At 48.3% G+C, this 23,423-nt stretch overlaps 1 protein-coding gene across 3 annotated transcripts in view; it reads left to right on the top strand.

The window, feature by feature from the left end:
- The window catches only part of LOC148773054 (patatin-like phospholipase domain-containing protein 4), a 46,865-nt gene that overhangs the window by 5,676 nt on the left and 17,766 nt on the right, over positions 1-23,423 (top strand). For all 3 annotated transcript variants that reach the window (XM_088834403.1, XM_088834404.1, XM_088834405.1), the window contains exons 3-5: positions 350-444; positions 2,062-2,197; positions 20,478-20,543. In XM_088834403.1, coding sequence (XP_088690529.1) covers positions 350-444; positions 2,062-2,197; positions 20,478-20,543 — 297 coding nt within the window. The remainder of the gene's footprint in view (positions 1-349; positions 445-2,061; positions 2,198-20,477; positions 20,544-23,423) is intronic.

Here is a 23,423-nt window from a genome sequence, read left to right as displayed (position 1 = left end):
AGGGGCCAACATCTGGGGTTAGCTTTGTAGGGTCCAGGTATTTTGTTTGGCAGGCTTCCCTGGTGGGTCAGATGGTAAAAAATTCGCCTGCAATGCAGGTTTCAATTCCTGGGTTGGGAAGATCCCCTGGAGGAGGACGTGGAACCCACTCCAGTATTCTTGCTTGGAGAATCCCATGCACAGAGGACCCTGGCAGGCAACGGTCCATGGAGCCGCAAAGAGTCAGACAGGACTGAGCAGCTATCACTTACTTATATAATTACCTTGTGTGGTACGCACAGAGTTCTGAAACCAGATTGACTTTCTTTCTGACAAAACATAGGGTCACCTTATTAATTTTCTTTTTCAGGAATGTAACAAGTTTACTTATGATTTTGCCGAAGAAATCCGAAGGCAGTCTTTTGGGGCACTAACACCTGGCTATGATTTCATGGCCCGATTGAGGTACGTATTTATATATAAATATATATATCAATCAGTTCAGTCGCTCAGTCGTGTCTGACTCTCTGCGACCTTATGGACTGCAGCACGCCAAGCCTCCGTGTCTATCACCAACTCCTGGAGTTTACCCAAACTCATGTCCATAGAGTCGGTGATGCCATCCAGCCATCTCATCCTCTGTCATCCCCTTCTCCTCCCGCCTTCAATCTTTCCCAGCATCAGGGTCTTTTCCAGTGAGTCAGCTCTTGGCATCAGGTGGCCAGAGTATTGGAGCTTCAGCTTCAGCATCTGTCCTTCCAAAGAATATTCAGGACTGATTTCCTTTAGGATGGACTGGTTGGATCTCCTTGCAGTCCAAGGGACTCTCAAGAGTCTTCTCCAACACCACAGTTCAAAAGCATCAATTCTTCACTGCTCAGCTTTCTTTATAGTCCAGCTCTCATATCCAAACATGACTACTGGAAAGAAAGACCATAGCTTTCACTAGACAGACCTTTATTGGCAAAGTAATGTCTCTGCTTTTTAATATGCTGTCTAGGTTGTTCATAGCTTTTCTCCCAGGGAGCAAGCGTCTTTTAATTTCATGGCTGCAGTCACCATCTGCAGTGATTTTGGAGCCCAAAAATATAAAGTCTATCACTGTTTCCATTGTCTCCCCATCTATTTGCCATGAAGTGATGGGACCAGATGCCATGGTCTTAGTTTTCTGAATGTTTAGTTTTAAGCCAACTTTTTCACTCTGCTCTTTTACGTTCATCAACAGGCTCTTCAGTTCCTCTTTACTTTCTGCCATGAGGGTCGTGTCATGTGCGTATCTGAGCTTATTGATAATTCTCCCAGCAATCTTAATTCTAAGTGGGAATGTCTATACTCCCAGGTGGCACAGTGGCAAAGAATCCATCTGCCAGTGCAGGACACTCAGGAGACCTGGGTTGGATTTTGAAAGATTCCGCTGGAGAAGGGCATGGCAACCCACGCCAGTATTCTTGCCTGGAGAATCCCATGGACGGAGGGCCCGGTGGGCTACAGTCCATGGGGTCCCAAAGAGTCAGACATGAGTGAGCAGGATGCTGCGGATGAACCGTAGCGAGCTCAGTCAGCGCTGTCCTCTCCTTGGATGTTTACGAGGCGGCCACTAATCAAAGGGGAGCCGTGCAGTGGACGGTCAGGCCGCTTAGGATGGAAGTTCTGCTCTCTGTACATCCCCGGCCGGGCCAGTCCTGGCTACACGGGCACCCCGTCTCGTCCCCTCGCTTGTCTCTGCCCCGCGATCCTCCTCATCTTTAGACCAGAGGGGCTCCACCTGCTCGTTTCATGAAGCGGAATGGCTGCCCTCCACGATGCTTGTTAACCTGCAAGCTTATGAGCTGTTGTTTCCGTGCTATAACCAGGGAGCCCACCTGACCCCAATGCCTTGTCCTGCCCACCGCACACGGGCGGGGGGTTGCTCCACCGCTTTTATTTTATTTTTTGGCTTCTGACGTGTGAGATTCTGCAGCTGCTAAGCCTCTGGCGTCCCTGTCACTGGACTCTCTCGTGGGTTTCGGGTGGGGGCAGCTAGGAGGCTCGCAGGCCCGAAGGGGTGCAGTCCTGCAGGCCGCTCTCATCTCTCTCCTCCAGGAGCGGGGTGGAGTCGATCCTCCCCGCCAACGCGCACGAGCTGGCCCACGGCCGCCTGCACGTCTCCATCAGCAACACCAGGACCAGGAAGAACTGCCTGGTCTCCAGCTTTCCATCCAGGGAGGACCTCGTTGAGGTAAAGACGGCCGCGCCCCACAGAGCAGGAAGCCAGCCAGCGCCGTGTGTGTGTTGGTCACAGTGAGCGCACAGGGTCTTTACATCAGCAGTCCCCAACGTTTTGGGCTCCAGGGACAGGTTTCATGGAACACTTTTTTTTTTTTCCCTTAAAGACTTTTTATTTTGTATTGGGGTATAGCTAATTAATAAATAATGTTGGGATAGTTGCAGGTGGACGGCAAAGGGACTCAGCCAAACATACATGTATCTTTGTGGCTCAGCTGGTAAAGAGTCCACCAGCAAAGCCGGAGACCTGGGCTCGCTCCCTGGGTTGGAAAGATCCCCTGGAGGGAGGGCATGGCAACCCACTCCAGTATCCTTGCCTGGAGAATCCCACAGACAGAGGAGCCTGGTGGTCTACAATCCAGGGGGTCGCAAAGAGTCGGACACGACTGAGCTACTAAGCACAGCACATTCTCCCCCAAACTCCCCTCCCATCCAGGCTGCCACAGGACACGGGGCGGAGGTCCCTCAGCTGTCCAGCAGGTCCTTGCTGGTTCTCCATGTTAAATGCAGCAGTGTGTCCATGTCCATCCAAAACTCCCTGACTATCCCTTCCCCCATACTTCCCCCTGGGAACCATAAAGTTATTACAGAGAATCGAACAGAGTTCCCTGTGCTGGACAGCAGGTGCTTGCTGGTTCTCCATGTTAAATACAGCAGTGTGTCCATGTCCATCCCAAACTCCCTGACTATCCCTTCCCCCATCCTTCCCCCTGGGAACCATAAGATTATTACAGAGAATCGAAGAGTTCCTGTGCTGGACAGCAGGTGCTTTCTGGTTCTCCATGGTAAATGCAGCAGTGTGTCCATGTCCATCCCAGACTCTGCAAGTGTCCCTTCCCCCGTCCTTCCCCCCACCGCCTTCGCTAACCATAAGTTTGTCCTCTGTGAGTCAGTGAGTCTCTTTCTGTTCTGCAAGTTCATTTGTACCACTGAAGACAATTTTTCCATGGACTGGGGAAACGTGCAGGAGGATGTTTTGGGGATGATTCGAGCACATCACATTTATTGCCTGCTTTATTTCTCTTATTATTGCATCAGTTTCACCTGAGGTCGTCAGGCATTAGATCCCAGGGGTTGGGAACCCCTGCTCGAAATCCAGCTTTGCATCTCGGGCCTCCTAGATAATGGGCACTCCATCAGTCCTGCGTCTCATTGGTGGATCTCAATGCTCCTGAGGCCGCAGCACAGCAGGCGGCTCCCAGAGGCCTGTGGATGAGCCCACTGTGTTTTCTTGTGATGTTCAGCATGGCCACGTTTACTCTGTGAATGAACTTGAGTACCAGTAACTGTTCTTTACATGGTTGTACGTCAATGCTCTGCACTTCACGGAAGACTTTTGTGCGTGGACTACCGTGTTCACTCCTTCCACACGCCTTCTGTCAGTCAGGCAGGACAGGCGTGATTTACGCCTCTTCTGTTGCTTTTTTAACAGAAGAAAGGAGTAGAAAGATTTTACACGACGTGCCCCAGGGTGTACCGATTGCCATTGGGAATCCAGGTCTCTTAACCTTTTCAACCGAATGTTCCCTTTCGTTTCTTCCGTTTGGCATTGATGCGTTTCTGTCCACACACACGTGGAAGCTGGTTGAGAATTCATTATCTCTGGGAGCTATTTCAGCAGACTTGCAAATAGCAAGGCATTGGTAAGGGGATACATGAAATATTTTTAATAGGTAAGGACACCACACTAGGGCTTTCCTAGTAGCTCAAACGGCTCCGTTGGTAAAGAATCCACCTGCTATGCAGGAGACCTGGTTTCGATCCCTGGGTGGGGAAGACCCCCTGGAGAAGGAAATGGCTACCCGCTCCAGTATTCTTGCCTGGAGGATCCCATGGACAGAGGAACCTGGCGGGCTACAATCCATAGGGTTGCAGAGTCGCAACGCTGGAGTGACTGACATGCAAGGATGTGCTGCTCTTAAGAATGCCAGCTGATTTTTATTTTCCTTCTGTGGGTATTGTGGGGCTTCCCTCACGGTACAGATGGTAAAGAATCTGCCAGTAATGCGGGAGACTTGGGTTTGATCCCTGGGTCAGGTAGATCCCCTCAAGAAGGGCATGGCTACCCACTCCAGTATTCTTGAGTGGAGAATCCCACGGGCAGAGGAGCCTGGTGGGCTGCAGTCCATGGGGTCTGCAAAGAGTCAGACAAAACTGAGGGACTCACACTTTATCTCTCTGTGGGAAACATAGCAAGCCTTGGGTGATAGAGAACATGTGTGAGCAGACAGGAGCAGGTGACAGATTGAGCGTGAGAGCTAAAAGTTCCAACTGAATTAAATGATAAATGCATTGTTGTTTTGTTTTTATTTTTTTACTATCGAATCTCCCTGTTTGAATTTTACATTTGAATGATATGATTTGAAATACCTAATGAAGTATTGAGCTGACAAGTGAAATTACTCTGCGACTTAAGAGATTAGAATATTTTCACTCCGTGTACCAATTACTCCTGTCGCCCTCATACACTGATATTCGATCTCTCTTAAGAAAATATTTTTCTATGATGTAATTGTTAAGCTTGTGTAGACTTATAGACTAGAAAGAGGGAAGCTGGTAAATCCATGCCTGAGTTGTCACAGATCATCAACACCAACACAGAGACATCAGGCCGGCAGTGGGTCAGAACACGTCTTCTTGTTCGTAAGGGGACAAGATTGTCAACAAAGGACCGTCATCCCATCATAAAACAGGAGGAGAAGGACTTCCCTGGTGGGCCAGCAGTTAAGACTCCGTACTTGCACTGCAGGGGGCCCAGGTTCCATCCCTGGGTGGGGAAGTCCCACATGCTGTGCAGTGGGGCCCCCAAAATACATATATTTAAAGAAAAAGGAATTCTGCTCAGAGTTTCTGCCTTTTCATTGAGTCTGTGCCTGGCTACCCTATCTACAGAACCCCCGATATTTTCTATCAGTTCAGTTAGGATCAGTCGCTCAGTCGTGTCTGACTCTCTGCGACCCCATGGACTGCAGCACGCCAGGCCTCCCTGTCCATCACCAACTCCCAGAGTTTACTCAAACTCATGTCCATTGAGTCAGAGATGCCATCCAACCATCTCATCCTCTGTCGCCCCCTTCTCCTCCTGCCTTCAGTCTTGCCCAGCATCAGGGTCTTTTCCAGTGAATCAGTTCTTCCCATCAGGTGGCCAAAGGATTGGAGTTTCAGCTTCAGCATCAGTCCTACTAATGAATATTCAGGATGGATTTCTTTTATAATGGACTGGTTGGATCTCCTTGCAGTCCAAGGGACTCTCGAGATTCTTCTCCAGCACCACAGTTCAGAAGCATCAATTCTTTGGCACTCAGCTTTCTTTATAGTCCACTCTCACATCCGTACATGACCGCTGGAAAAACCATAGCCTTGACTAGACAGACGTTTGTTGACAAAGTAATGTCTCTGCTTTTTAATATGCTGTCTAGGTTGGTCATATCTTTTCTTCCAAGGAGCAGGCGTCTTTTAATTTCATGGCTGCAGTCACCATCTGCAGTGATTTTGGAGCCCAAGAAAATAAAGTCTGTCACTGTTTCCATTGTTTCCCCATCTATTTGCCATGAAGTGATCAGACCAGATGCCATAATCTTAGTTTTCTGAATGTTTAATTTTAAGCCAACTTTTTCACTCTCCTCTTTCACTTTCATCAAGAGGCTTTTGAGTTCCTCTTCACTTTCTGCCATAAGGGTGGTGTCATCTGCGTATCTGAGGTTATTGATATTTCTCCCGGCAATCTTGATTCCAGCTTGTGCCTCTTCCAGCCCAGCATTCCTCATGATGTACTCTGCATATAAGTTAAATAAGCAGGGTGACAATATACAACCTTGACGTACTCCTTTTCCTGTTTGGAACCAGTCTGTTGTTCCATGTCCAGTTCTAACTGTTGCTTCCTGACCCGCATACAGGTTTCTCAGGAGGCGGGTCAGGTGGTCTGGATCTTTTCTGTACGCCACCGTGACTCACTCACCACGGTTCAGCACACATCTGTTACTGCTCTGTCTAACTTAGGTTCTGTCTGTCTGCCCTCACTGGGGTGGAAGCTCCACGGAGGGTCAGGGACTGCTGTCTTCTCTCCCCTACTGAGTCCCCGGCCCTCACACTGTGCCAGCTCCATCCATGTGCGTTGCATGAGTGAATATGAATTAGTAAATCAATCAACTGAGGTGGCACCTACTAAACACATGAAGAAGCTGGCTCCTTCATGTTCAGTGATCTGGACAAAATAAGGGAGCTCATTTAGTGGCCCACAGCAGTCCAGGTGTCTTAACAGTTTGCCTGGTCGCCATGCTCCCACTCGACCGATGCTCGATAAAATCACCCTGTCAATTCCTTTCATGTGGGAGTGTGACTAACATTCCCCACCTCCACTAAAATGCCCACGCTGTACTCCCCAGGACCTGTGAACCCAGCATCTCACTAGACGGTGTTGTGTAGACAGGATGAACATGAGGGTCTCAGTGGGGAGGGGGAAGTGGTGCTGGGTTACGTGGACGGACCCCAGCTGAGCATGTGTGGGTTTAGAAATAAGAGATGCTTGCAGATTCTGAGTTGCAGGAGACTTTGCATAAGGAGGTCACAGAGGGTGTGCGCCCCTTGGACCAGCCAGTGGTGCTGAGGGACCACAGTCCTACAGCCGCTGAAACTGCACGCTTTACCAAGATCTAAATGAGCAGGAAACCCTGTCTCCCCAGGAGCCCCCAGGAAGGAAGTCCCTGCCATCACCTTAATTCTTTCACTCAGGTGGATCCAACCCATTTTGGGTCCTGATCTCCATACCCTAGCATCATCCATTTGTCTTGTTTTCGACTCTCGGTTTGCGGTCGCTTGTTAAAACAGCAGCAGTGAACCGTGGTGGCGGTTTATTGCTCAGTTGTGTCCGACTCTTTGCCACCCCACTGACTCTACCCTGCCAGGCTCCTCTGTCCCTGGGACTTCCCAAGGCAAGATGCTGGAGTAGGGTTGGAATTTCCTTCTCCAGGATAGCTAACTGTGGCAGTACGTAAACGGAACTTTTTTTGTTTTCCCTGATTTGCTTTGTTTTGGATAATAACTGCTCAGAGAACCAGCATAATTACTTGAGTTCATTGAACGGAAGAGAAACAGTTGACACAACTGCGTAATACCTTGTAAGGAGAATAATGGAATAATTAACGTGTTTCCTAGGTTATACGAGACACATTTTAAATGTTGAGTAGAATGCTCTAACCTTTTGCAGAAACTCAAAAAAAAAACCAAAACAAAACAGGTGGCTAGTTCCTTGACAGCAGATGATGGCGATAATAATGTATGAAATATATGCCTGGAATACGCATGAGCGCGTAGTTCAAAGAGCAAGATTGGTGAAGCGTACGGGAAGGAAGAAGAAAAAAGCATGACGACGGGAAAATAAACACTCCCCCTCTGGGAGGTAACGTACTGGGTTCTGATGAATGAGGCCAGTGGGAACCACTGTCTGACATAGTTGTACTTTCCTTTTTTTTTTTTTAATCTAAAGCAATAAGTGAAAGTGACGGTGGCTCAGTTGTGTCTGACTCTTTGCAACCTCATGGATTATACAGTCCTTGGAATTCTCCAGGACAGAATACTGGTGTGGGTAGATTCCCTTCTCCAGGAGATCTTCCCAACCCAGGGATCGAACCTCGGTCTCCCGCATTGCAGGCGGATTCTCTACCAACTGAGCCACCAGGGAAGCACGACCAAGAATACTGGAGTGGGTAGCCTTTCCCTTCTCCAGCGGATCTTCCCCACCTAGGAATCGAACTGGGGTCTCCTGCATTGCAGGAAGATTCTTTCCTGGCTGAGCCACCAGGGAACACCTTTCCAATATGTTTTTGTTTACCCAGCTGTGCCAGGGCTTTGTGGCTGTGATCTGGCCTTCTCTGGTTGCAGCGAGCAGGGGCTGCTCTTCACCGCGGTGCTTGGGCTTCTCATTGCAGTGGCTTCTCTGGTTGTGGGGCACGGGCTCAGAGGTTGTGGCGTGCGGGCTTTAGAGGGTGGACTTCGGGAGTTGTGGCACATGGGTTTCGTGGCACGTGTACGGTCGTCTCAGACCAGGGACAGAACCTGTGTGCCCTGCAATGGCAGGCAGATTCTTATCCACTAGGCCAGCAGGGAATCCTGGGGTGGTGGTTCTGATGCCTGCATCAATGTTGGGGTGGGAGGGGGGAGAATAAAGCCTCCTACCATCCCCCCCACCTCCTTAGGTAGAAACTGGAGGGCTCCAAGCTCCGGAAGCCAAGAGGAGAGGCAGCCCACACTGTGTAACTGGCGTCAGCTGGGAGCTTTGCCTCCCAGTTCTGAGCCCTCGGGTCTGCGTTTCCTGTCTCTGACCTCAGAAGTCTGTAGGTTCCAAGAGAGACGAAGATTCCAAGCGGAGGTAGGACATGTCAAGGATCGGTTGGTCACCAGGACAGGAATGTGAGGGAGACTACTAAATATTGGTGATTTTTAATCAATGGCTCATTTATTCTCTTAATTACTTTTTTTTCTCTCTCTCTCTTTTAAATGCCTGGTTCTTCATTACCCAGCATTCACCTGCGGCCTTTTTATTACAGATAGGGTGTCCGTGTGTGTACTGAGAACCCACCTAGAAGCTTGCATCTCAGAGTGTGTGCCTGGGCGTTCGTGTCTCATTACGCCATCTTGGATAATCCGTTGTTTTCTTTGCATCTCCCACTATTGCTATTTAGATCTGTCATTCCCCGACGGTGTCCTCCAGTGCTAATTGTCTTTGAGCCTCAGTTTTCTCAGCTGTGAAATGGACATAAGCTAATCAGTGTTACCACGCAGCAGCAGTTCCCAGACTTTTTGGCCCTGGGGACCGGTTTTCGTGGAAGACAGGGTTCCCACAGACGTGGTTGGGGCGATGGTTTCAGGATGATGAAAATGCATTCATGTATTGCTCACTTTATTTCTAATCTGTCACCTCTGCTCATCTGACGGGGAGGTACTGCTCTGCTGCCAGCAGGGTGGGAACCCCTGCCTCGGAGAGGAAATTGAAAAAAATCATGGAGTGGTGTTCTTGAGACAGTCAAGTCCTATAGACTTGTTGATTACAGTTGAGAAAGTGAAAGTCGCTCAGTCGTGTGCGACTCTTTGCAACCCCATGGACTATATAGTCCATAGCATTCTCCAGGCCAGCATACTGGAATGGGTAGCCTTTCCCTTCTCCAGGGGATCTTCCCAACCCAAGGATCAAACCCAGGTCTCCCACATTGCAGGCAAATTCTTTACCAGCTGAGCCACAAAGGAAGCCAAAGTATTAATACTGGAGTGGGTAGCCTATCAGTTCTCCAGCATATCTTCCCAACCCAGGGATCGAACCCAGGTCTCCCACATTGCAGGCGGATTCTTTACCACCTGAGCCACCAGGGAAGCCCTAATTACAGTTAATGTTTAATAACTAATGAAGAAATAGCATAACCCACACACATCACTGCTCTGCACTCCTGTGTGAGTCTGTCATGAAGTTAAAGCCCCAGCTTTTATTTTATTTCGCCGACTTGATAGAATTTGTCCTTCCCTAAACGTTCTTTTACTCCTATCTTTGTTCATGAGCAAAGTGCTCACAAGCACGCCAAGTTGCTTCTGTCGAGTACAATTCTTTGCGACCCCGTGGTGTGCATCCCGCCAGGCTCCTCCCTCTGTGGGATTCTCCAGGCAAGAATGCTGGAGTGAGTGGCCATGTCCCAGGGATAGAACCTGTGTCCCTCATGTCTGCTGCATGGGCAGGTGAGCTCTTTACCACTAGCGCCCCCTGGGTGGCTCACCTACATCTATAAAAGCTTGAGAAATGGATGATTGCTACTGGGTTTTGCTGCCTTTAGGCTTCTAAATTGTATACCTCTCACCATTGGCCCACTTTTGTGTGATGATTCACACTTAAATTAGATTAGCTTCATTTTTGGTGGCATGGAACTATTCTTTCATCAGAGCTACAATGACAGTTGATTCTTTTCTAAGAACCTCTTTAAAAAAAAAAAAAGATATCTGACTGTGTTGGGTTTTAGTTGGGGCTACCAGGGATCTTTAGTTGCAGCGTGTGGCATCTCGTTCCCTGACCAGGGATCGAACCTGGGCCCCCTGCATTGGGAGCGCAGAGTGTTAGCCACTGGACTACCAAGGAAGTCCCTCTCAGAGCCTCCTTTGAAAGCTATGTGGTCCAAAGACTCATTTCATCTGGGATTGGATTTCTGTAGTATTTGGCGTCGTGTGTCCCTGGCGATGGAACTTACTGCCGTGGTCTGAGTGTATCCCTCCCAAATTCACGCGCTGGAGTCTTAACCCCCAGTGTGATGGTGTTTGGAGGTGGAGGGTCTTTGGGAAGTGATGAGGTCATGAGGATGGAGCTGAAGTGAATGGGATGACTGCGATTATAAAAGAGAACCCCCCGAGAGCGCCCCTCACCACTTGCAGCAGGTGAGGATGTACAAGTGAGTTTCCAGTAGACACGGAGGCTCGTACTGCCGAGATTCGACAACCGTGCGAGGGAAACTCCTGTCATTTCCTAAGCCTCCCAGTCTGTGGGATTTTGTTGTTGCAGCCTGAACGGACTAGAACAGGGACTGACATTGAGAGGCGAGAAGCCGCTCTAACACATACCTAAAAGTGGCTCTGGAACTGAGCTAACGCCCAGGCAGAGGCTCAGGTTAGCAAAAGCCTGCCCTGCCGTAGGGGGTTCTGGTGAGGACTCAGAAAGAAAACAGTAAAGCACAGAGACAGCCTCCGTCTTCTTAGAGAAACCTTGAGATGGCAGGCCATATGAATAAGGTCGCAGACGGAAACGAGGAATTTGTTGTTGTTGTTGTTAATTTATTTGGCTGCGTCTGATCTTAGTTGCGGCCCTTGGGAACTTTGTATCTCATCGCACGGGATGTTTCTTTGTAGTTCACGGGCTCCCTCGTTGTGCTGTGTCTGGTCCGGAGCACGTGATCTCAGTAGTCGCAGCGCCTAGCCTTCGCAAACGGGATCCTAATTCCCCTACCAAGGATCGAACCCACGTCCCTGGCACTGCAAGGCGGATCCTTAACCCCTGGACCGCCAGCAGAGTCCCTGGAAACCCAGAAATCGTAAGCAGACAGTGGAGGAAAGGTCATCCTTGTCATGAACTGACCAAGAAGAGTCATGTGCGTGTCTTCCCGTGTTTTGTGGGTGCTACAATTCACGAACGTTCATGTTGGATGTCTGGGGGCAGTTTCCAAGCACAGCGTGGAAGGAGTAACCTGGTTTCTCTTGACTACTTAGAGTGAGAAGTGAGAACAGGGAAGAGACTTCAAGATGCAATTGTTCCGCAGAACAGAAGTAGGGCTTAAAGGTTTGGAACGTTCTCAGCCTGGGCGTCCTGCAAGGAAGAAGAGAGCCTATTTAGGATGCGACAGGAAGGGTGTGGCCACCTGGCCGGGTAACCTTGTGATGATGGGGTCAGGAGAGTTCGGCCATCTAGACTGAAGCCACGCCCTGTGGTCCCAGAGCGTGGGAGAAGGCCTTTCAGACAGCATCGGGGGCTCCTGCCATCAGAGGTCTGAGAGTGCCAGGCCCTCGCCAACACGGGGCAGAGCAGAGGAGGCGCTCCCATGAAGGCAGTGCCCTGCAGAGCCAGTGGGTGCAGCTGACCCCCATCCCACCCCATGACCCCAACCCTGGGGAGACCCTACCAGGGGACCCACCAGTGCTCATCTGTGTCCGACTCTTTGTGACCGCCCCACACACATAGTGGGGGAACCCACCAGGCTCCTGTGTTCATGGGATTCTCCAGGCAGGAAGACTGGAGTGGGTTGCCGTGCCCTTCTGCAGGGGATCTTCCTAAACCAGGGATCAAACCCAGGTCTCCTGCGTTGCAGGTGGATGCTTTACCACCTGAGCTGCCAGGGAAACCCTGGGGTACCCAGGCACAGAGGTGAATACTTGTCCTGGGCCCTTGGTTTGTTTGCTTGTGTAGTCACCCAGTCGTGTCCGACTCTTGGTGACCCAAGGGACTGCAGCACGCCAGGTCTCCCTGTCCATCACCATCTCCTGGACTTTGGCCAAGTTCATGTCCATTGCATCAGGGATGCCGTCCAACCATCTCGTTCTCTGATGCCCTCTTTTCCTTCTGCTGTCAGTCTCTCTCAGCATCAGGGACTTTTCCAATGAGTCAGCTGTTCACATCAGATGACCAAAACACCGGACCTTCCGCGTCAGCAAAGGTCCTTCCAGTGAATATTCAGGGTTGATCTCCCTTAAGATTGACTGGTTTGATCGGCCATCATGGGTCCTTAGCAATCCTTTATCTGCAGGCCCCTTCGCGTAGTATCCCCCAAATATCTGAATGCATTCCCTTCAAGTCATGCCTTTTACGCTCCAGGTATTATTCTGGCCTATTTTTCTTCAAAAGAAAACATACAATCAGGAAATCCAAACATACTGTAACATTAGCCTTCCGCAAAGGATACGTAGAGAAGTAAATCCTTTTTTTAAAACCAAGTCATGTGTTTGTTGGTCATCCATATGTCTTTTTTTTTTTTTTTTTTGAGAAATGTCTGTTTAGGTCTTCCAAGCATTTTTTGTTTGTTTGTTTGTTTTCTTTTATTGAGCTGTATGAGCTGCTTGTACATTTTGGAAATTCCTCCTTTGTCAGTCACTTTGTTTGCAAATATTTTCTCCCACTCAGAGGGTTGTCTTTTCGTCTTGTTTATGGTTTCCCAGCACAGGGAGCTCAGCTCTGTGCTGTCTGATGACCTAAAGGGGTGGGGTGGGGAGATGGGAGGATGTATACATATACCTCCGCTCAAGAGGGAGGAGGTTTATGTATACATACGGCCGATTCACCGGCTGTTGTACAGCACACACTGACACAACCATGCAAAGCAATTATACTCAAAATAATAATAATATAAAGCATAGCAAATCAGCTGCATCTCAATAAGAGAAAAAAATTTTAAAAAGTCATGTATCACCCCCACAGCCGAGCCGAAATGATTTTGAAATTAACCATGCCACAGAGGGATGGGGCTTCCCCGGTGGTTCAGCTGGTAAAGAATCTGTCAATTACAAGAGACACAGGAGAGGAGGATTTGATCCCTAAGTCGGGAAGATCCCTCTGGAGAAGGAAATGGCAAGCCACTGCAGTACTCTTGCCTGGAGAATCCCATGGACAGAGGAGCCTGGCGGGCTACCTACCGTCCACGGGGGTCAGAGAGAGTCGGACATGACTGACCAGCTAAGCACCAGCAAAGCAGAGGGATGGAGCTTTGGCACCTGTCTGAACAAAGGTCTGTCTAGTCAAGGCTATGGTTTTTCCCGTGGTCATGTATGGATGTGAGAGTTGGACTGTGAAGAAAGCTGATCGCTGAAGAATTGATGCTTTTGAACTGTGGTGTTGGAGAAGACTCTCGAGAGTCCCTTGGACTGCAAGGAGATCCAACCAGTCCATTCTAAAGGAGATCAGTCCTGGGTGTTCATTGGAAGGACTGATGCTAAAGCTGAAGCTCCAATACTTTGGCCACCTCATGCGACGAGTTGACTCAGTGGGAAAGACTCTAATGCTGGGAGGGACTGGGGGCGGGGGGAGAAGGGGACGACAGAGAATGAGATGGCTGGATGGCATCACCGACTCTGTGGACATGAGTCTGAGTGAACTCCGGGAGTTGGTGATGGACAGGGAGGCCTGGCGTGCTGTGATTCATGGGGTCGCGGAGAGTTGGACACGACTGAGCGACTGAACTGAACTGAACTGGTACAAATTGCTGAATCCGTGTTTAAAGCTCTCCCATGGTGTGTATGCTCTGAGATGGTCTTCCGACATCCACGGACGCTCTCTGATAACACGCACACCCACAAGGGCGCCCATGCAGAATGGTGTCCGTCTCGGAAAGAAGAACCCTATCTCCATCACTACGATGTCTTCCATTTCCCTGCACACAGTAAGCGTGTTTTTTTTCAGGGACAGCTCACATTTAGCCTTTCGAAGGTGAAATAAGGACTGAAATTAAGATTGGTCATTACCTTGGAAAGACTGGGGAAGATAAATTTGAGCCTGTCTTTGAATTGCAGCTACACCAGCAGGCTCTGAATAAACAGCCAGATTCTCATTAAACGCCGCAGTCAACTTTAGGCATAAATGAGACTTGTTGCGAATTTATTCTCCAGGGAGGCCAGGCTACATCATCTTCTAAACACTTCTTTTCTTTGCAATGAAAAATGAAAAGAGCTAGTCCTATGCACTTGGCCGTGCTTTATACACTTGTAAAGGAAGTCACCAACTTTTATTCTTATCAAGGTGTACTTGGGGTGCGTCTGTGTGCGCTCATTCGGTCAATCGTGTTCGACTGTGTGCGATCCCAAGGACCGTAGCCCACCAGGCTCCTCTGTCTGTGGGAAATATCCCAGCAAGAATCCTGGAGTGGGTTGCCATGCCCTCCTCCAGGGGATCTTCCCAACCCAGGAATTGAACCCGGGTCTCCTGTGTCTCCTTACATCACAACTGGATTCTTTACCACTGAGCCACCAGGGAAGCTCGGGGAAACAAAAGCCAAATTAGTGGTCTAACATGCATGTAATTCTGTCTTTTTTTTTTTTTTTTTTTGGCTGTATCAGGTCTTACTTGTGGCACACGGGATGTTTGCTTTTTGTTGCAACACGCAAGCTGTTTAGTTGAGGCCTGTGAACTCGAAGCTGTGGTGTGTGGTGTCTAGTTCCCTGACCAGAGATGGGTCCAGGGCTGGCTGTACTGGGAGCGCAAGAGTGTCAGCCACTGGACCACCAGGGAAGTCCCGACACAGGTGTTAATTCTTACAGTGCTGGACTAAGTGATGGGGAAAGAACACTGGGGTTCCTGCCTTCTGTAGCAGTCCTCCAAACCAAAGAGCGCCCCCAAGACATGGCTACATATCCCCGGAGGGCTCACACACCCCCACTTGAGACTCCCCGCCTGCCCTAGATGTATCAAGACTTACTAAGAAAAATTTCACCAGGACGCCAGTGAGGTTAAGAGAGTAAAAGAGCATGTTTAGCCATAGTGTTTCATATCTCATTAACCATCTCCCTCCTTAGAAAATCCCATTTGCTTGCAGTAAAACGTCAGTAAGAAAAGCCGCTTAGTTCCTGTCTGTCGAAAGCCAATTTTCCTACTAACCACAGTTTGATACACAAATCAGCAGCCTGAATAAACGGTGACAGAACAAATACATTGATTTTGGGGGAAAATGATGGGTATTTTCCAGTTCACTGCACTCTTCAAACCCGTTCACAGGATTCTTAACTGTTCCTATCTGTGACAAAGTAATTGGATAGCATTTTTCATCTCAATACCTCCAAAAGAGATCCAGGCATTAACTTGTGAACTTCACTTTATATCTTGACACGAGGGACGGGGGAAGCCACAGAGTTCAGCTTCTAAAGGGAGTGGTGTTTTTTTATTTTTATTTTTTCCTCTGTTTTTGCAAGCCACATGTCTGCATAGCATAGTGACGTGAGCTGTTATAGCGAAGTTAGGGGTTCGATCCCTGGTTCAGGAAGACCCCCTGGCGGACGAAATGGCAACCCACTCCAGAATTCTTGCCTGGAGAATCCCACGGACAGAGAAGCCTGATGGGCTGCAGTCCATGGGGTCGCAAAGAGCCAAACACGAGCGAGCAGCTGAGCACGCAGGCACAGTGAAATAAGTGACTAGAGTTACGGAGCATCTTTGGTTGTTTAAAGGCCCCTGTGGCGGAGGTTTAGTCGATAAGTCGTGTCTGACTCTTAGGCCCCCATGGACAGTAGGAAATGCGTCCCCTGCAGTGGCAGGCGGATCCTTTTTTTATTTAATCGGAGGCTAATTACTTTACAGTATTGTGCTGGTTTTTGCCATACATCCACATGAATTAGCCATGGGTGTACATGTGTGGCAGGTGGATTCTTAACCACTGGACCACCAGGGAGGTTCTGTAATAATTGTTTTTCCCCTGCCACTGTATCCATTGTACTTTATTATTTTTTTTCACAGCTTCTTTTTTTTTTTTAACTAATTTTAATTGGAGGACAATTGAAAGTGAAAGTGAAGTCACTCGGTCATTTCTGACTTCAGGCTCCCGCATTCATGGGATTCTCCAGGCAAGAATACCGGAGTGGGTTGCCATTTCCTCCTCCAGGGGATCTTCCTGACCGAGGGATCGAACCCGGGTCTCCCGCACCGTTAGGCAGATTCTTTACTAACTGAGCTACGAGGGAAGCCCAAACTAAAGGCCTCCAAGTCCTGTCATTTCCAAGATGTGTGCCAGCCACAGATTGTTTCCGTTATTGCTTTAGTTCAGCCTTGCCTCTTGCTGGAAACTTCGTTAAAGAGCCGCACTGTGCTTGCGGAGCATACCTAGGGTCTGTAATTGTGTTATGTATTGCTTTGTTTATGTATTCATGGCCGCGCTAGTTCAGCAATGCCATGCACAGTCTTTCTCTAGTAGCGTGAGGTCAGCCAGGGCTACTCTGGAGTTGGAGTACTTAGGCTTCTTGCAGAGGCTTCTCGTTGCAGAGCACAGGCTTGGTAGCTGTGGTCAGTGGGCCCAGTAGCCTTGTGTCCTGTGCCATCTTACTTTCCTGACCAGGAATCGAGCCCATGTCCCCTGCATTGGCAGGTGGGTTCTTAACACACTGGACCACCAGGGAAGTCCTGCAGTAATGCTTTTTTTTTCTCCAGCACTGTATCCATTGTACTTTTATTATTTTTTTCACAGCTTCTTTTTTTTTATTAATTTTAATTGGAGAATAATTGAAAGTGAAGTTGTTTAGTCTTTTCTGACTCTTTGAGTGCCTATGGAGGATAATTACTTTACAGTCTCATGATGGTTTTTGCATGCATCAACATGAATCAACCAAAACTATACATGTGTTCCCCCACCACACCACGTCCTGATTTCCCCTCCCATTGCCCTCCCCACCCTATCCTCCTGGGTAGTCCCAGAGCACCGGCTGGAAAGTGTTAAGTCACTCGGTCATGTCCGACTCTATGCGACCCCATGGGCTCTAGCCCACCAGGCTCCTCTGTCCATGCGGATTCTCCAGGCAAGTATACTAGAGTGGGTTGCCATTTCCTTCTCCATGGGATCTTCCCGACCCAGGGATCAAACCCATGTCTCCTGCATTGGCAGGCACATTCTTTACCACTGAGCCACCCGGGAAGCCCCTGTAATTATGGTTTTTTTTTATTTTTAAAGGAGTGGGCAACTGATGAATTAGGGTGAAGGCAGTGACCAGAACTGTGTCCAGTCTTGTGCTGAAACCTGGTCAGCGCGACTAGGGGGCTGACAGGTTTGGGCTCTGAGTTTGCTTGGTTTCCATCCTGTCGGCCCCACTGATGGCTGTGATCTTCTGCAAGCCACCAGAGAGGATGCTCACCAGTTCGGCTTGCACCTTTCTGGGAAGGGTGCGGGTTGCGGCAGGCGTGGCAACCTATCCTGTCACGCCCACACCGCAGCTGAGATTTTGGAGACCTCAGTGAGGGCTGGTCTGCGCTGAGCCTCCTCAGAAGGCTGAGACCTCTCGTGCAGGGCTGTCATCATGCCTCGGCTCCATGCTGTGCTCTCAACACTGTACGGGTCTTCCTTTATTTCTCTATGTTTCATTGGAGGATCATTGCTTTACGATAATGTGTTGGCCTCTGCCATCCAATCCATGTGCATCAGCCATAGGAACACACATGTCCTCTCCCTGTTAAACCTCCCTCCCACCTCCCACCTCCCACGCCAATTTCTTCTTTCCTTCTTTATTTTTATTGAAGTATAGTTGATTCCCAGTTGTTATTCTTTTCTGTTGTACAGCAGTGATTCAGTTATACACACACACATATGCACATTCTTCTTTAAAAATATTTTCTATTATGGTTTATCATCGGATTTTTTTTTAATTGGAGTATAGTTGATTTACAGTTGGGTTGGCCCCTGCTCTACAGTGAGATGCATCAGCCATGCGTCCCTCCCCTCACATCGCATCCCTCCTGAACCTCCCCCTGCCCTGCCCCAGCCCTCTAGGTCATCACGGGAGCACCGAGCTGAGCTCCCTGTGCTAGTACAGCAGCTGCCCACTAGCTCTCTGTTTTAGACACGGTTGGGTGTATATGTAGATCACTAACTCTATGGACATGAGTTTGAGTGAACTCTGGGAGTCGGTGATGGACAGGCAGGCCTGGCGTGCTGCGATTCATGGGGTCGCAGAGAGACTGAGCGACTGAACTGAACTGGGTGTGTATGTAAGTGCCTGAGTCGGTGATGCCATCCAACCGTCTCGTCCTCTGTCGTCCCCTCCTCCTCCCGCCTTCAATCTTTCCCAGCATTTGGGGAAATGAGTCGGTTCTTCCCACCAGGTCGTTATGCTGGTGACTGGGCCTCTCATTATTTGCGCTTCAGAATAAATCAGCTTGTGAGAGCTGACCTCACAAATCACAGGTGCAGCACGGTTTCTTTGGGGGAAATGCCCTTCTGATTTCTAAGTAACTCTTCATGGATACTGTGTGTGCTCAGTCGCTGAGTTGTGTCCAACTCTTTGCAACTCCATGGACTGTAGCCCACCAGGCTCCTCCATCCATGGGATTCTCCAGGCAGGAATACTGGAGTCGGTTGCCATTTCCTTCTCCAGGGGATCTTCCCGACCCAGGGATCGAACCCACGACTCTTCTGTCTTCTGCCTTGGGAAGCAGGTCCTTTACCACTGTTGCCACCTGGAAAGCCCTCATGGATATTGCACAAGTCATTTTAATGGCCATAATCCATCTCTGAATAATTCCTCCTCGGAAAAGAATCTGGATGAAATCTTTCACAGCAAACAACCATGGAGTCTTATCAACTGAAGAATTGGAGCTTAAGTATTCAGTATCTAATGCTGTATTTTTCCTGACAGAACACAGCGGTTTGCAAACTGCATTGCAAAATAAAAACTTGTGCATGTCAGGAAACCTTCCCAGTAACCGGCTTTTTCTGTGGGAGGAGATGGTAATATTTGCGACAGCAGTCTTTTTCAACTTTTTAAATGGAAGGTAAAGTATAACTGGTGCTCCTAGCTGCCGATGTCTCATTACATATCCAGGGCGTGTCGATGGCATGTAACATGTATTCTTCCCTCGGTGACAGCCTGGTGGCATAAATGCAAACATCCCTCAGCTGAGAGCTAATCACTGCCATGACAACCAGAGCTGTTTGTTCCTTTGGAAGCCTTAAATGTCCAAATGATTCTCACAATGTGGCATAGAACATCGTAAATAACTGACTTGCAGCCTGTACCCACGCGGGAATTTAGACACACCTGGACTTTAATCTGTCTAGTCAACAAAGGTCCGTCTAGTCAAGGCTATGGTTTTTCCAGTAGTCATGTATGGGTGTGAGAGTTGGATATAAAGAAACTGATCACCGAAGAATTGATACTTTTGAACTGTGGTGTTGCAGAAGACTCTTGAGAGTCCCTTGGACTGCAAGGAGATCCAACCAGTCCATCCTAAAGGGGATCAGTCCTGAATGTTCATTGGAAGGACTGATGCTGAAGCTGAAAGTCCAATCCTTTGGCCACCTGATGTGAAAAGCTGACTCATTGAAAAGACCCTGATGCTGGAAAGATTGAAGGCGGGAGGAGAAGGGGACGACAGAGGATGAGATGGTTGGGTGGCATCACCGATTTGATGGACATGAGTTTGAGTAAACTCCAGGAGTTGGAGATGGACAAGGAGGCCTAGAGTGCTGTGGTTCACGGGGTCACAAAGAGTCGAACATGAGTGAGCTACTAAACTGAACTGGACTTTAATGGTGCAGTGACTCAACCATCTACCGTTAAAGCACCAGTTTTTCTCAGGTGGAGTCGATGGAATCAGAGGACCATGAATTGTGCCTGTGTCTTTACTGTCTTTTCTGATACAAAAAGTTTTATTTTCTGTTTAGGTACATCCTGGTGGCTCATTTGGTAAAGAATTCTGCCTGCAGTGCAGGAGACCCAGGTTCAATCCTTGGGTTGGGAAGATCCGCTGGAGAAGGGAATGGCAACCCACTCCAGTATTCTTGCCTGGAGAATCCCATGGACAGAGGAGCCTGGGAAGACCCCAGTCCATGATGTTGCAAAGAGTCGGGCATGTCTGAGTTACTAACGCTTTCACTTTCACTGTGCCCATGAAGTGCATGGACCGTATTTCATTTTTATAGTAGGTTTTTGTGTTTAAACAATTGTAACCTGCTAGTAGGTGACGTGTGAGATAGATGGTAGGCCGTGTTCCTATCTCATTTCATGAGCTGTGTCTTTATTTTCTCCACTAGGTCCTGCTGGCCAGCAGCTTCCTGCCCATCTATGCAGGACTGAAACCAGTGGAATATCAAGGGCAGGTAAGCATCCTAGAGCTGAGGCGGGATCCGTGGTTCCTGTGCTCATCCGTTTCCTTTCACAAGATCCACGACTGTTGTTATTTTTCTGGCGGCTCCAACTCTGTTCCTATGACTTTGGTCTCATAGGTTTGTTTCTCTGTAACAAAAGAAAAATTGTCCAGAGCAGGGGCCATGGTAGCCTAGAGTTGAGATTTCATGATTGAGAATGATTGACTAGGACCTTCCTTTTTTCTTCTGGTTAAAAAAAACTTTACCCTTATTTTTAATACCCAAAGAAGCAACAGAGTCTTTTTAAATTACTGAAGTGTAGTTGCTTTGCAGGGTTGTGTTAGTTCTATGCATGTACGTGTGTGTGTTCAGTCGTGTCTGACTCTTTGTGACCCGCCAGGCTCCTCTGTCCATGGGATTCTCCAGGCAAGAATACTGGAGTGCGTTGCCATTTCCTTCTCCAGGGCATCTTCCCCACCTAGGGATCGAACCCGTGTCTCTTGCACCTCTTGCATTGGCAGGCAGATTCTTTACCCCTGAGCCATCAGGGAAGCCCTGTGTTCGTTCTGCCGTCCGGCAGAGGGAATCACCCATGTGTTTCCATAGATTGCCTCTTTTTTGAATTTCCTTCCCACCTAGGTCGCCACAGATCGGTGAGTCGAGTTCCCTGTGCTGTGCAGTCTTTTCTCATGACTTACCTATGTTAGACACAGCATCAGTACTGCAGATATATCAGTCTCTCAGGTCATCCCACTCCGCCGCCTCTCCTCGTGGAGTGCATACATTTGCTGTCTGAGTCTATTTCTGCTTGGCCACGTAAGTTCATCTGTCCCCGTGTCAGTGATCTTATATGACAGTTGCTTTTCTCTTCTTGACTTATTTCACTCTGCATGACGGTCTCTAGGTCCGTCCATGTCCTGTCAGCGGCACCGGTTCATTCCTTTTCATGGCTGAGTAATATTCCATCGTCTGCGTGCACCACATCTTCTTTATCCATTCTTGTGCTGACGGACATTCACGTTGCTTCCATGTCCTGGCTCTTGTAAACAGTGCCGCCATGAGCGTGGGGGTGCATGTGTCTATGTTTTAATTATGGTTTTGTGGGGGTGTGTGCCTAGGAGTGCGGTTACTGGATCGTGTTGTACTTGTATTTTCACTTTTGTGAAGAACCTCCATACTGTTCTCCATAGTGGCTGCATCGATTTACGTGCTCAACAACAGTGTAGGAGGGTTCCCTTTTCTCCACACCCTCTCCAGCGTGTATTGTTTGCAGATTTTCTTTTTTTTTTTTTCATATTGAGCTGCATGAGCTGTTTGTGTATTTTAGAGATTAATGCCACGTCAGTTGCTTCATTTGCAAATATCCTCTCCCGTTTTAAAGATTGTCTTTTTGTCTTACTTACGAATCCGTTTGCTATGCAAAAGCTTTTGAGTGTAACTGGGTCCTCTGAGTTTATTTTTGTTTTTATTTTCTATCTTCTAGGAGGTGGGTCAGAAAGATCTTACTGCAATTTATGTCAAATCGTGTTCTGCCTATGTTTTCCTCTAAGAGCTTTTATAGTGTCCAGCCTTAAATATATGCCTTTGATCCATTTTGAGTTCAGTTCTGTGTTTGATGTTAGGAAGTGTTCTGATTTTATTCTTTTACGTGTAGGTGTCCAGGCGCCACTGATGGAAGAGCCTGCCTTTTCTCCATTGTGTGTTCTTGCCTCCTATGTCATAGATTGAGTTCAGTTCGGTTCAGTCGCTCTTTGCGACCCCATGAACTGCAGCATGCCAGGCTTCCCTGTCCAACTCCCGGAGTTTACACAAACTCATGTCCATCAAGTTGGTGATGCCAGCCAACCATCTTATCCTCTGTCATCCCCTTCTCCTTCCACCTTCAATCTTTCTCAGCATCAGGGTCTTTTTCAGTGAGTCAGCTGTTTGCATCAGGTGGCCAAAGGATTGAAGTTTCAGCTTCAACATCAGTCCTTCCAATGAACACCCAGGACTGATCTCCTTTAGGATGGACTGGTGGGATCTCCTTGCAGTCCAAGGGACTCTCAAGAGCCTTCTCCAACACCACAGTTCAAAAGCATCAATTCTTCTGCGATCAGCTTTCTTCACAGTCCAACTCTCACATCCATACATGACTGCTGGAAAAACAATAGCCTTGACTAGACGGACTTTTGTTGGCAAAGTAATGTCTCTGCTTTTTAATGTGCTGTCTAGGTTGGTCATAACTTTCCTTCCAAGGAGTAAGCGTCTTTTAATTTCATGGCTGCAGTCACCATCTGCAGTGATTTTGGAACCCCCAAAATAAAGTCAGCCACTGTTTCCACTGTTTCCCCACCATTTGTCTTAGATTAGGTGACCATAGATGTGTGGGTTTATCTGTGGCTTTCTGTCCTGTTCCATTGATCTGTTTTTGTGCCAATACCATGCTGTCTTGATTACTGTAGATCTGGAGTATGAGGTTGGGGAACCTGATTCCTCCAGCTCTGTTTTTCTTTCTCAAGATTGCTTTGACTATTCAGAGTCTTTTTTTTCCGTCTCACCCTCTCCTCCCCGCTCCCCATGTCCATAAGTCAATTCTCTGTCTGTCTCTTCACTGTTGCCCTGTAAATAAATTCTTCAGTACCATTTTTCTAGATTCTATATATATGTGTTAGAGTATGGTATTAATCTTTCTCTTTCTGACTCACTTCGCTCTTATCCATCGACAGATGAATGGATAAAGAAGTTGTGGTATATATACACAGTGGAATATTACTCAGCCATAAAAAGGAACGCATTTGAGTCCGTTCTGATGAGGTGGATGAACCTAGAACCTATTTGGAGTCTTTTGTGTTTCCATACAAACTGTAAAGATTTTTGTTCTAATTCTTGGGGGAAAAAATGCCATTGTTG

This window comes from Moschus berezovskii, chromosome Y, assembly GCF_049115385.1.
Source record: "Moschus berezovskii isolate FMDL1 chromosome Y, NW_MosBer_1.0, whole genome shotgun sequence".
NCBI lineage: Eukaryota > Metazoa > Chordata > Mammalia > Artiodactyla > Moschidae > Moschus > Moschus berezovskii.
The sequence above is the reverse complement of the archived record's forward strand: the minus strand, read 5'-3'. Positions and strand labels throughout refer to the sequence as shown.